The sequence below is a fragment of the Antechinus flavipes genome, chromosome 6 (genome assembly GCF_016432865.1).
Source record: "Antechinus flavipes isolate AdamAnt ecotype Samford, QLD, Australia chromosome 6, AdamAnt_v2, whole genome shotgun sequence".
Classification (NCBI taxonomy): domain Eukaryota; kingdom Metazoa; phylum Chordata; class Mammalia; order Dasyuromorphia; family Dasyuridae; genus Antechinus; species Antechinus flavipes.
Window position 1 is genome coordinate 165,009,211 of NC_067403.1, and position 12,610 is coordinate 165,021,820.

General features: G+C 39.9%; 1 protein-coding gene across 1 annotated transcript in view; it reads left to right on the top strand.

Annotated features, from left to right (window-relative positions):
* Positions 1 to 157: 157 nt before the first annotated feature.
* LOC127540157 (vesicle-associated membrane protein 7-like) overlaps positions 158 to 12,610 on the top strand; it is a 50,738-nt gene continuing 38,285 nt past the window's right edge. Inside the window, exons 1-4 of the mRNA XM_051964743.1 lie at positions 158 to 380; positions 2,904 to 2,974; positions 4,732 to 4,828; positions 9,523 to 9,624. Of these exons, the coding sequence (XP_051820703.1) occupies positions 303 to 380; positions 2,904 to 2,974; positions 4,732 to 4,828; positions 9,523 to 9,624 (348 nt within the window). The 5' untranslated portion in view covers positions 158 to 302. The remainder of the gene's footprint in view (positions 381 to 2,903; positions 2,975 to 4,731; positions 4,829 to 9,522; positions 9,625 to 12,610) is intronic.

A 12,610-nucleotide genomic window follows, 5' to 3' on the forward strand; every position in this document is an offset into this window, starting at 1 on the left:
AGGCAATGAGGAATTCTATTTTTTCTGCTGGGGGGAGCTACTTATGCCGTAGCCTCATGCAGTACCGATCCTCAGGGTGAACACCTCCCCTGCAGTGTGGCCACGCCCCTCGCCGTGAAGCCCCGCCCCTCATCCCCGCTGGCCCGCCCTCTTCCTGGCCTCACTGGCCCGCCACTCATGGCCCCACCCATTCATGGGCCCACCTCGGCAGCACTGCGCCTGCGCCGGAGCCTCCTCAGCCGTTGAGGGCGGTTGGCTAAGCTGAGGCTCCTGCTGCCTCCACCAGCAGGCTTGGAACCGCAATGACCATCACGTACAGCTGCATTGCTAATGGCCGGGTGATCCTGGCCGAGCTGGCCCTGACTGGAGGCTCCTACCAGGTAGCCACCCCTCCCGGCCATAGGGCCCGCTTAGCTCGCTCGTTGCTAGGCGAGCACTGCGGCCCCACCACGTGTTGTCTCCAAGGGTCCTCTGAGACCCGCGGCCTCTTCTTCCTTGGTGGTCCTCTCTGCTGTCGGGCTTCAGGGAAAGGCTTTGTGGTTAAACACAGAGCCCCGAGGGAAAGTGGAGGTACCAGAAAACCCACAACTATAAATTACTGATTGAAAGGGAAAGGGAATCCCCCTTAATCCTACTCTCAGGCCTTTGACAGTTCCTGATTAAAAAAAAAATTAACACCCCACCTCAATTTAATTTACATTTTAATTAAATTACTTCAATATGCATTTTATTGTATAGTTAATATATTTAATAAACATTGTATGTTACTTCTCTACCATTTACAAATCTAGGGGCTCCATCCAATTCCTGCCCTTAGTTTGTATTTCCTTAGCTTATCGTGTCCCAAAAATCTTGGTGCAGTATTAAACCTTTGGGATGTTGCATTAAGGAAAGAAGGGGGGGGAAAGGAAGCAAGCATTTATGTTGTGCCTACTGTATGCCAGGCACTGGGACTAAGTGTTTTAAAGATAATATCTCATCTAGCTTGGGCGCATGGAGTGCTAGCTTCTCTCAGATCTTATTTCTGAAGCATCCCGGTTAAGTAATTTGAACCCTCAGGGCCCTGAGCAGTTGGTTCCCTGAGATGATCAGTTTCTGACAAAGTGGGGCCTGCCCTGAGTAGGGGGAGTTTACTCCCCGAGGAGGGATGAATGAATGAATGAGAGCACAAGGCTCCTCCCTATTTAGAGTGTGGGAGAGGCAGCCTAGGAAGGAGCTGACCCATGATGGCCTGAGATCCTGGCAGGTGGTCCAGGAGCTTCCTAAAGGGCTGTGGTAAATTGCATGACTGCACATATATAATCTATATAAAATTGCTGGCCTGCTGCAGGAAGGGAGAGACACAGAGGGAGGGAGAGAATTTGAAACTCAAATTTTTTTTTAACTGAATGTTAATATGCTTGGAATATACATAATTTTCACTTGGGAAAAAAAAAAAAAAACTACAGTATTCCAAAGCAAGTAACAAGATGACTTGATAAAAGAAGTTCCTCATGCAATTGAAACTACAGGTTTGGTTCAAAATAAATTTGGAGGAGGGGGGAAGATCTTTGTCTCCATAAACCTTAAGTGAGGGCTTACTGGGGGCCAAAATTTACAACCAGTATGAAACTAAAAGAAACCAGGGCGTTAAAGTCTATCAGAATCCTCCAGTAATCATTCACTAGCTGTATGATTGCCTCAGTCTCCTTATTTGTATGACAAGGATGGTCATGGCTTCCAACTCCCAGGGTAATTGTGAAAAGCACTGTGCTAGTATGTTGTAAATAATATATTGGCCTTAGTTATTATGAACACTTAGCATATACTGGTAGGTAGTAAATACTACATAAATGTAAATAGGTATTATTATTGTTATAAAAAGTAATAGTTCTGACTCTACTTTAAATCTTCCCCTATTGACACTACTTTTGTGGCTTCAGAGTCTCCCTAGGCCTCAGTTCCTCATCCATAAGATGAGAGTTAGATAGTTGTACCCCGAGGATTTTTCAGGCTTTGGATCTATGATGCAGGTACTTCCATTTGGAAAGAAGCACCTGAAGGTAATTCCATTTGGAAGGAGGCTCTGCCATTTCTGACTTGCCCTGCTCTTCTCATTCTCTTAACAATGACCCAGAATTTATCAGGGTTATTTTCTAGAGTATTGAACGATAGCTTCCCCTGAGATTTGGGGGGTAGAAGAAGGGGTGTGATTAATGTTTCAGGGGCTAGGGGTAGGATCTGGCCATAAGCCTGCAAGAACACCAGACAAAAGTGGAGACTCTTTCTGAAAAGAATATGCCCACATAGCCCTTTCCGTTGACACAAAATTCAGTGTACAGCATTCCTCAGGGCACTTGACAAGAGAAAAAGGTTTGAGGACCGCTGGATAGTATAGATGTGATTGATATTTTTATTTGAAGAGAGAAGTAGGAAGGGTACGTGACAATTGTTTCTCCTTCTAGAAGAAAGCAATGAATCATTATAAGTAGTTTTGTTTTTGTTTTTGTTTTTGTTTTTGTTTTTTGCTTAGTTTCATTTGAGTCCTTGAGTCTGGATAGAGATAGAGGCTGAGATGAGAATTTGAGATGTCTTACAGTAATTCCGTGAAAATGATGTGCCCAGTTAAATTGGCCTCCTGGTGATTGGTGCTGATGAAAATCCACAGTGTGACTAGATGGTCTTTACATGGTAGAAACCATATCAAAACATGGTTATGATGCACCAAGATTGATTATTTGTCTATGATTTATATCCTGTTTTCTTCCAATAGACATGAATATAATCAACATGATGTTTATTACTCACAAACCAAGCTAAACTTACCGTGATCCAGTTAATTTATTAAGGAAGAACAAGTCTATAATTATACATCTTCTATTTGTTTCTCTACAACAGACTGAGCATTAATAGTTTATTTTTAGGATGCAGTTTCATCAGTGCTAAAACTAGTGCTTCTAAAGGCTGAGAAAAAGACCACAGCACGAATTGGAAGGTAAGGGGTATGTTTCTAGGATTGTGGTCTGCACAAATTACTTTTTAATGGCTCTCACTTAATGATCTCACTGCTCAAAAATAGAGAGAGTACATAGTAGACAATACTGTAAAATGACTTTAATTACACTAACTATAGCTTTGCTCCATTGTTCTAAAGACAATTTGAACTATCAACCCCTTTCCTTCATATCATGGCAATTATTCACAATAACAACTACTTGATTTCTGGAAAAATTAGGAATTTTTTTCTCAATAAGTATACAGATTTAAAAATAAAGATGTTTTAGAGGGAAAGACTATATGCATTCACCATCAACAAAAATTAAGTGAACCACGAGAACAATTTATCCCTTCCACAAAACAAGAGTTAGAAGGAGTTGCACCTCTGCCATCTGGGAAATCCAAGTAAAATTTTTGGGCCTTCCCTTCCTACCAGAGAAGAAATTGTGTATAGTTGTAGCATTAAAAGATAAAATTTGTTATTATGCAATACTATACATTTAATTTAAGTATTGTGAGTTTCTAAATCTTTTCTCTGTTATTTGCTGGCCTTTGCATATTGCCTGTGGCTTCTGCAAAACTCCCCAAAAGTCCCATTTAGTTTCTTATGCAGATCCTTGATATAGCAGAACCATGATGGGCAAAGTCATGATGTGGAAGGAATGACTAGACATCGTAATGCAAAAGACTACTAAGAATTCACATATGAAAAGGTTACATTTGTCATTTCTACTATCCTGGGCCATATATATGATTCTAGAGTTTCCTTCATATGCAAAGGCTAGTCCTTTCTGGACCTGACAAAGCAGCATTAATGTTCCCTCATTAAAAATGAAGGCTATCACATGATAAATTTACTCCTAAATTATTTCTGAACTGCTTTTTGACCTCCTAGATTATTTGGAATCTATCAAAAACAGGAATTTAATTAAAAGATAGAATGGCTTTATAGATTGAGGCATTAGGGAATGTGTCAAAAGAGCCTCCCTCCAATTTTCCCACGTCCCTCACAGTAAACAAGTGCCAAAAATGTAAGCGGTAAGTCCACAAGTCCATTTCAAGCATCTACTCTGAGTTAAGTCCCTGTCCTAAGCACTGGAAACTAATTCCTCCAAAAGTAAATAGATGGTTAATCAGATGAATATTTTCTTATTCAACCCGCACAAAATGTGACTTACCCACCCCAAAGGCAAACATCTGGCAGGACCATTTTGAAATGTATACTTTGATTGGGATACCATTTGGTGACAAATTTTGTCAAAATTTGACATTTCAGTCATTGTCAAAATAAGTAAGTTCAAATGTCAAATATATTAAATTTAATTTCAACAGAGATTTATTGGGCACCGTGCAAAGTGAAGGATTTACAGAGATAAAAATAAGTGATTCTACCTTCAAGAAGTTTTGATCTAGGGGGTGAAGGAAAATGGGAGAAAGGGAGTAGTAAAGAAGATATATACATAATTAAGTAAAAAATTGATTTCCAGAAAAAAAAAACACCGAAAATGCCTCATATCTAAAGTGACAACTGAAATATGCTTTGAGCAAGCTAAAAATTCCATGCTTTCCAAGGTGTAAAATAGGTATGCCATTTGGGGTTAACTTGGAAAATGTCAAATATTTCTCAGCTAGAGTTTCCTAGGTAAAGACAGCTTGATTAAGCTACATGCCTTTCTTTAATTTTGTACATTAAATATAGAGTAGGTAGATGAATTTCTGCAAAATTATGATGTAAATGTACATATCTTTTCAAAGCTACGTCTACCATACTCTCTTTATTGATGGAATCACTTACTTGTGTGCCACAGACAATCCTTTGGATGTTACCTTACCAACTGCATTTCTTGATGAGGTAAGGAATTTTTTAAGCTATTTCCAAACTTTATTTGAATCACCAATTTCTGTAAGATTTCTGTGTTTAGATTTATGTTTGAAATAAGTAATCTAACTTCACAAATACTTAGGACCCTAACTATAAAAATTAGCATTGAGTTAGATGGAAAACAGTACACTAGTAATCTACAAATATTTCAAAGATCCTCAATCTTACCCTTCACCTTTGCCCCTGCTTTTGTATCTCTCCTCTTGAGAATGTTTCTGAAAAAGGAAATGTGACTCACTTACCCTGGGTGGATGAAAAAAATCAAGGAATGACCATTTTCAGGAAAATTAGGATATTTTTCAACGGAAAATTGTCTAAGAATGCACCACATGACAAACACGATAACAATGACTGCCTTTAGAGATTTGCCAAGTGTTTCACAGATATTAATGCTTACCGTGTGTGTGTGTGTGTGTGTGTGTGTGTGTGTGTGTGTGTATACGTAGGGGAGACAGCAGTGTAATCTCCCTTCAGAGTACCCCTTTGGGCCCCGGCAGTCTAGGAGATGCTAAGCAGGTGCTGATATCTACTGAGGAGAGGGAGAATCATGATCAGAAGCTGTCTTCATCAATTAAATCATAGGTCTGAGGGGGAGGGCTGTGTATGTGTGTGTGTGCACCTGTGTAAATGAGGTAATTCTGTAGCAAATTTTATACCAAGCTAGAAAGACTTTGAAGCTGAGTGGTGATGGTTCAGTTATGTCCCACTCTTCATGCCCCTTTGGAATTTCTTTGGCAAAGACACTGGAGTGGTTTGCTATTCCTTCTCCAGCTCATTTTACAGATGAGGAAATTGAGGCAGACAGGGTTAAGTCATTTGTCCAGGATCCCCCATCAAGTAAGCATCTGAGGCTGGATTTGAACTCAAGAAGATGAGTCTTTGGGGATGGAAAGAGCCATCTTGCATCCAGAGAGAAAGAGAGAACTATGGAGACTGAATGTGGGATCAGAGCATAGTGTTTTCCATTTTTTTGTTGTTGTTGTTTGTTCTCGTTTTTTTTTTCTTTCTTGTGTTTTTTCCCTTTTGATGTGATTTTTCTTGCAAAATATGGAAATATGTTTAAAAGAATTGCGCATATTTAACATATTTCAAATTGCTTGTTGTTGAAAAGGGAAAGATGAAGGAGGGAGAAAAATTTGGAACACAAAAGTTTTACAAAAATGAATATTAAAAACTATCTTTACATATATTTAGAAAAATAAAATGCTATCAAAAATTACAAAATAATCAGTGTAATAAGAAAATGGCATTCAATGCTCCTTGAATAACAAAGAATCTTCACATATATTTGTATGTTTTTGTAACACACACAAAAATACATATATACCAAAAGATAAGCCTCAGGACTCCAGCCCTGGGCTTTATTCCCTATGCCACCTAGCTGCTCCCAGAGCAGTGGAAGGAGGTGTATTTATTACCCAAGAAGCAACTCAGCTAAATTCAAGATGGCTCATACCCAAAGGACTGTCCATAACATGATATATTTTTTTTGCTACACCAAGACATGGGGAGATGATGATTTCTAATGAGAGGGGGTATACACTAACAGATGAAATCACATATATCCTTTCACCTCTTGAAATATGTGTATGGATGTACACATATATAACTGAAACTTAAAAGTGGGTATTATATAGGATAATTGCCTATATTATTGTTCCTTGTTTTGTTGCTGGTCTTTAATATCGATGCAGTGTTGTTGGCAGGAAAGCATTTATAGATCATACATCACTTTTTGTTATATTATTTGTGAACCAAACACACAATCTTGACATCCCAATGGTTCAGATAGCATGTGGTTTCCTGACCAGAGATAAAAAATCTTCACTTTTATTTACAAATGTACAATACAAATTAGAGATCTGAACAAATGTGAATTTATGGAAAAATCAATAAGCCAGACTGTCATGACTCAAAAGTTGCATCCATGAGTCATTTGTATCGACCCTCATTTTTTGTCGTGCAATCCCAGTTAAATGGAGGACAATTAGGTGGCACAGTGGATGGATAGAAAGTGGAGCCTGGAATCAAGACTTATCCTCCTGAGTTGAAATCCAGCCTCAGAGACTTCCTACCTATGTGACCCTGGGCAAGTCATTTAACCCTGTTTGCCTCCATTTCCTCCTCTGTACAGTGAGCTGGAGAAGAAAATGACAGACCTCTCCAGTATCTCTGCCAAGAAAACTCCAAATGGGGTCTCAAAGAGTGAGACATGACAGAACAACAAAAACCTATTAAATGCAGCCTCTGCTCAAGCTGATCCATATGTGCTCAAGTTTTTGTTACAGGACTTAATTTCTAAATCAAAGGCACACAATCAACAATAATATAGCCATTTACTGGTAGAACCTATATGATAATTAATCCACAAACATGATTGAATTCCTACTATGTGCTAGGTACTGAAGTAGGCCCTGGGGAGACAGAGTCAGACATAATACCATTTCTGACCTCAAGGAACTCTCCTGTGGGGTGGGGAAGTGGGGAGAAGGCTGCTACATTTACATAAACGTAACAAAGCTCATAAAGAATAGTGTCGGCAGGGAGGGTCTTAGGAAGGAGGCTTCTGGAAACTCAGTTTACCATATGTTGAGAGAGAATACCAAGCCTGGGAAACAGTGCCAAAGCAAAGGAAGAAAGAGGAATGGGGAGAAGAGTTCTTTGGACTACAAGGGCAGGAAGGGGGTTACTGTATAAGGTTACAGAGGCAGGTCAGGGCCAGTTTGCAAAGGGCTTTAAAAGTCAGATAAAGGAATTCCGTTGACTCTAAAGACAATTGGAATACTTTGGAGTTTAAGGACCAGATCTCCCTGACCAGCAGGAAACATGTGGCCAGCTGTGTGTATGGCACACAGGAAAAGCCTTGAGGTAGGGGGGCCAATTTAGGGGCTCTTGGTAAGAAGTAATGACAGCCCTGTGAGTAAGGGCAAGAACTGAAAGATGTCGTCATGCTTCTGATTGGCAATAAGTCTCCAGAACTGCCCCAGAGCCACCATACTGCCTGAGACCCTCCCCCTGCCTTGTCGTACCTGCTGAGGGCGCTCTCTGAACAGCCACCAAATCCATACCATTCCTGGCAAGAACATATCCATCAGTTGCTCTGTGGATCTACCCACCATTCCCTGAACTTCCCAACTTCACTATGCTAGACCCCCAGCTCCGGGGAGGCAGGATGGACTTCATTTTGTAGTTGTGTCCCTAGCATGGCAGCCTGGGCCCTGGCAGAGAGGAAGCACTTAAGAGATGCTTTTTCATTCATTCATTCATTCATTCAGGTAGTTAGGACAAGGTTTGGCCTCTGATTGGACATAGAAGGTGAAGGAGAATTAGAAATTAGGAATAACACCGAGGGTGTGCACCTGGCTGACTCCAGAGATGGCCGGACGGACTCTTGACAAAAATAGGAAAGTACAGAGGAAAAAGGAGGAAAATAAATTTAGTTTTGAATATGTGGAAAATTCGGACAGGGGATCCAGTTTTTAATATCCCCTGGGCAGACGGAACATAGACAAGAAGTTAGTGCTGCACAGTAGCTATGCAGGAGTGACTATGCAGGGCTTCCCTGGGTCCTTGTAGGGGAGGCAGCCCCCAGCTCGCGGCTTCCTTCTCCATGTGTGCAGTGCTTGCTGCCTGGCTAGATGATGGATATCCCCACGGGGAGTCTCCGTGGGACTCTCAGCAAACCTTGATGGATGGCTCTGGAGTGCTGCTCACCTCTCTCCCAGGAAGACTGGGGTGAGTGCTCCAAGGGGAGCAGAAGAAGGAGCCGTGAACCACTCTGCTCTTCTCCGAGAAACAGGACGCTGGACCAGAATTATACCACTCTGCCCTGACAATATTACTGGCCTCCACACACAATTTTGTAGGGTAAAAAGCTGCTAGGGTTTTGCAGATCACAGCCTTTTGAGGGGATCATCCACAGGGCTGACTCCTTCCCACCACATACTGGTTGCCCAGAAGATTATCACAGGCAGCTGGTAGTACAATAGAGAGAATATTGGCCCTGGAGCCAGGAAGATCTGAGTCCAAATTCAACCTCAAATACTAATTGTGTAATCTGGGGCCAAGTCATTTAATTTCTACTTATCTACCTCAGTTTCCTCATCTATAAAATAGGAATAGCATCTTTCTCCCAGAATTGTTGTGAGGATCAAATGAGATGATAGTTATAAAATTTCTTTCATAGTGCCTGGCACACAGAAGGCTAATTAGTAATAATAGGTGGTAGTTAGTGGTGGTGGCAAATAATGAGTAAAGCCGTTTATCCAGGAAGATAGCAAACAGAAAAAAAAAATTTTCAACATAGCACAAAATGCATAGAATTAAAGTATTCTCCCTCTAGGAGTACGGGGGTTTCAACTCAGCCAGAAGAGATATCCTGATCTCACCCATAAGTAAATTCCTCCAGGTCTCAAAGGAAGGAAGTAGGAGGCTGGAGAAAGACTAGTTCCCTCACTTTACAGAGCTGGGATGGCCAGGACACAGGCAATCTGGACACATGTTTAAATACCAGGGATACTAGGCTTCTAAAGAGTTAGAAATCCTATATCATTCATTAAGCCTTTGCTATGGACTTGAAATGTGCCTTAACTTTTGTTTGTACTTTTTTCAGTTATTTTTCGATAGATTTAATTATAAATTAGTGTTTTCATTGCTTTCTCTAGGTGAGCAAAACTTATTCTGAAAATCCCTTGATGTTACAAGAACCTTTTCCTCCTTCAAATGCAATTATTGCAGATTTTCAGCATGTGCTGGGGAAATGCATGGTAAGCAGTCTGGGAGTCCGATTACTCTATTTTATGTGTTATTGCAATGATCCTTTAAATATGCGACAAGATGTACCTTTGAGTTTTGAAAAGTTAACAGGATGGATGTGCTCTAACGCATTGGGATCATAGGCTGCCCCTATTCAAAAGACCTACAGAAAGAACATTAAATTTATCTGAAATCTCTGAGGATTACGGTGTGGGTGAGTACTCCATTATGCAGTCTGAGATATTTCTAAGTTTTTTGCATAACTGAAGAAAAAAACAAAATCCATCATCTACTCACCATCTACTCTTAAGCCCGTCACTCAGTGAGCCTTGCTGGTCCTAGGACAGGCACATGCCATCCATTGTTGGACCCACGGTCCAAGCCTCTCCATCTTGTTAGAATTTGTGCTCAGCTGTCAAACCTTCCAGAACTCCAGATTAAGCCCTTTCTATGAGTCATGGGCTAGGATTTTAATGGAGTTAATAGCAATCATAGCTGCAATTTCTATTGTTCTAAGACTTCATAAAAGGCTGAACTGACCCGATTGTCATACTGTTGTCATATAACTAGATGTGGTAAGAGCTGCATGTATTATAATATCCATTCTAGAGAGAGGAAGATGTGATTTAGGAATATTAAGTGACTGATATAGAGAAGTCAGTATCCATAAGACTTGACAACTCATTGAATGGGAGAAGTAAAAGGAGAAAGTTAAAAATAACTAAATTGTGAATCTAGGTGCCTAGGAAGAACTATGGAAGATGCTCATGAAGTACTGGAGTTGGAATTTAGTAAAAATAAGAATAACCAATATTTGCATGGTACTTTAAGAATTTACAAAGTATTCTAGATACATTGCCTCATTTGATTCCCAGACCAGTAATATAGCAACATATAACTGTGATATAAGCATGGAAAATTGTACAAAAATATGGAAGATTAAGGAGAAAAGATAATGTATTTCATATATATATACACCTATATATATATATATATACACATATACATGTGTATATTCACACATATGTATTCATACAAATATATGCACATATATGCATACTTATATTTATATATTATTTATATATTTATCATATATTATATAAATTATATATTATATATTTTAATTATACATTTATGTGTATATTTGTATATTTATTATATATAATTTACATTACATATTATGTTATATATATTTATATTATATTATTAATATAATTTATATTAAATTATATATAGAATTTATATATATATGTATAATTGTAACATATACAATTACAAAATGCTTTTTGCAGAAATACATAAACAAATAATTGGAGAACCATACATTGCTCATAGTGTATCAATGTAGCAAAAATGATAGTACTAGTTAAATTATTTAATTGATTAATATCATAATTTGCAAACTTACAAACTGAACACATTAGTGAAAAAAAGATGGAGATGATCACATGACAGAAGTAAGAGAAAACAGGTAGACAGTGCTCCATCCTCATAAGCTTTGGGGAGAACCTTGGTTACACTCCATAGCCCAGAAACTTCTTCCTTCTTGAAGTTCCCCCTAGGCCTTGGAAGTGCCTCCAGCCTTTGAGGTCCTTCCTCTGGATGGATGGCTTCTCCCAGCTCTTCATTCTAGAGGGACACACAGGCCAGATGTGTCCATCCCTCTCTCCATCTGGACTCAGGATTTTCTCTGCTATTCCCAATTCATCCTGGGCATCTTTCATTTTTAGGCTTTCTTTTATATGTTTTCCCCCATTAGAAGATAGCTCCTTAAAGATAAGGACTTGGGTTTTTGTGGGAGATTTTTGTATTTTATTTATATTATTGTTTTTATTTGTAAATAAATGTGTTTAACACTGTGCCTAGCACATACTGAGTTCTGAAATCTCTGTTGATTGAGAACTTGGACAAAAGTTAAGCAGGATGGGGAGTCAGACAGTATGATGCCTTTAAGTGCTCGGCACTGAGCTAAGCACAGGGAATACAAGACAGAAGTCAGCCCCTGTTCTCACGGGACTCATTACGTTCTGCATTCTTGGAGAAGTATAGATTTATGAAATGCGGCTCTTCAGATGCTGTACCCAACTGCCAAAGCATGACTTGGCAAAACTAGGCAATAACAAAATTCATTCAGAGGAACAAAAAAGGATCTCAGAGGAAACAAGGGGGGATGGGAGAGACGGAACAAAGAGGGAATAACCCAAAACTACATCTCATAGCACTTATCATCAAAATGATTTGGCACTTTGTGTGTATATGGGGGGGGGAGTAGTATTTAAGTTGATCAATGAAACAGAAGAAATAATTAGACTCAGAAACACCCTCATTCCCTCGTCAAGGTTGGATGACTGCATTGATAAAGCCACGTGGACATTTTTCTAGTGTTCCTTAATGAGGCCTCCAACGAATGTGGCCAGGAAACAAAGACAAGGTCAGTCTCCTCTAGGACTGCCCTCTGGTTCCTTTTAGAAGAAGGAACAACGGGACAACCTGGGCCTTTCCTGGGCCTCAGCAACCTTCCCATGCTCTCACATTTTGGGTCCCCAGTGGGTCGTGGCCCTAACCTCTCAAAGATGTCTCTTGCTTTCCCTGGATTTGTGTTCTACATTTCTCAGACCAAATATTAGTCTGAAGCCAAGGCAAAATAAAAATTGAGTGCTTCTGCTTTTGTCCCATTCTCAGTTTACCATCATATTACGGCTCCCCCGAGCTGCATCCTTATCATGGCTTTGATTCTTCTCTTTTCCCAAACAGAACTTTAAAAAACCAAACCAAACCAGCACCTTTCTGCATTCCTCCCTAGCCTCAGCTCCTTGTGCATTTTAGCTCCCACCACTTTTATAGGACCAACTATTTCATACTTTTGTACTTACTCTCCGTTACCTGCCCTGACTCCATCTTCTGTACCATCCCCGCTATTATCAATCCTTGGCCAACTGCCACTGACAAGGAGGTAACTCCAAGGCTATGGGAGCATCCACCCATCCAAGCGGCCCT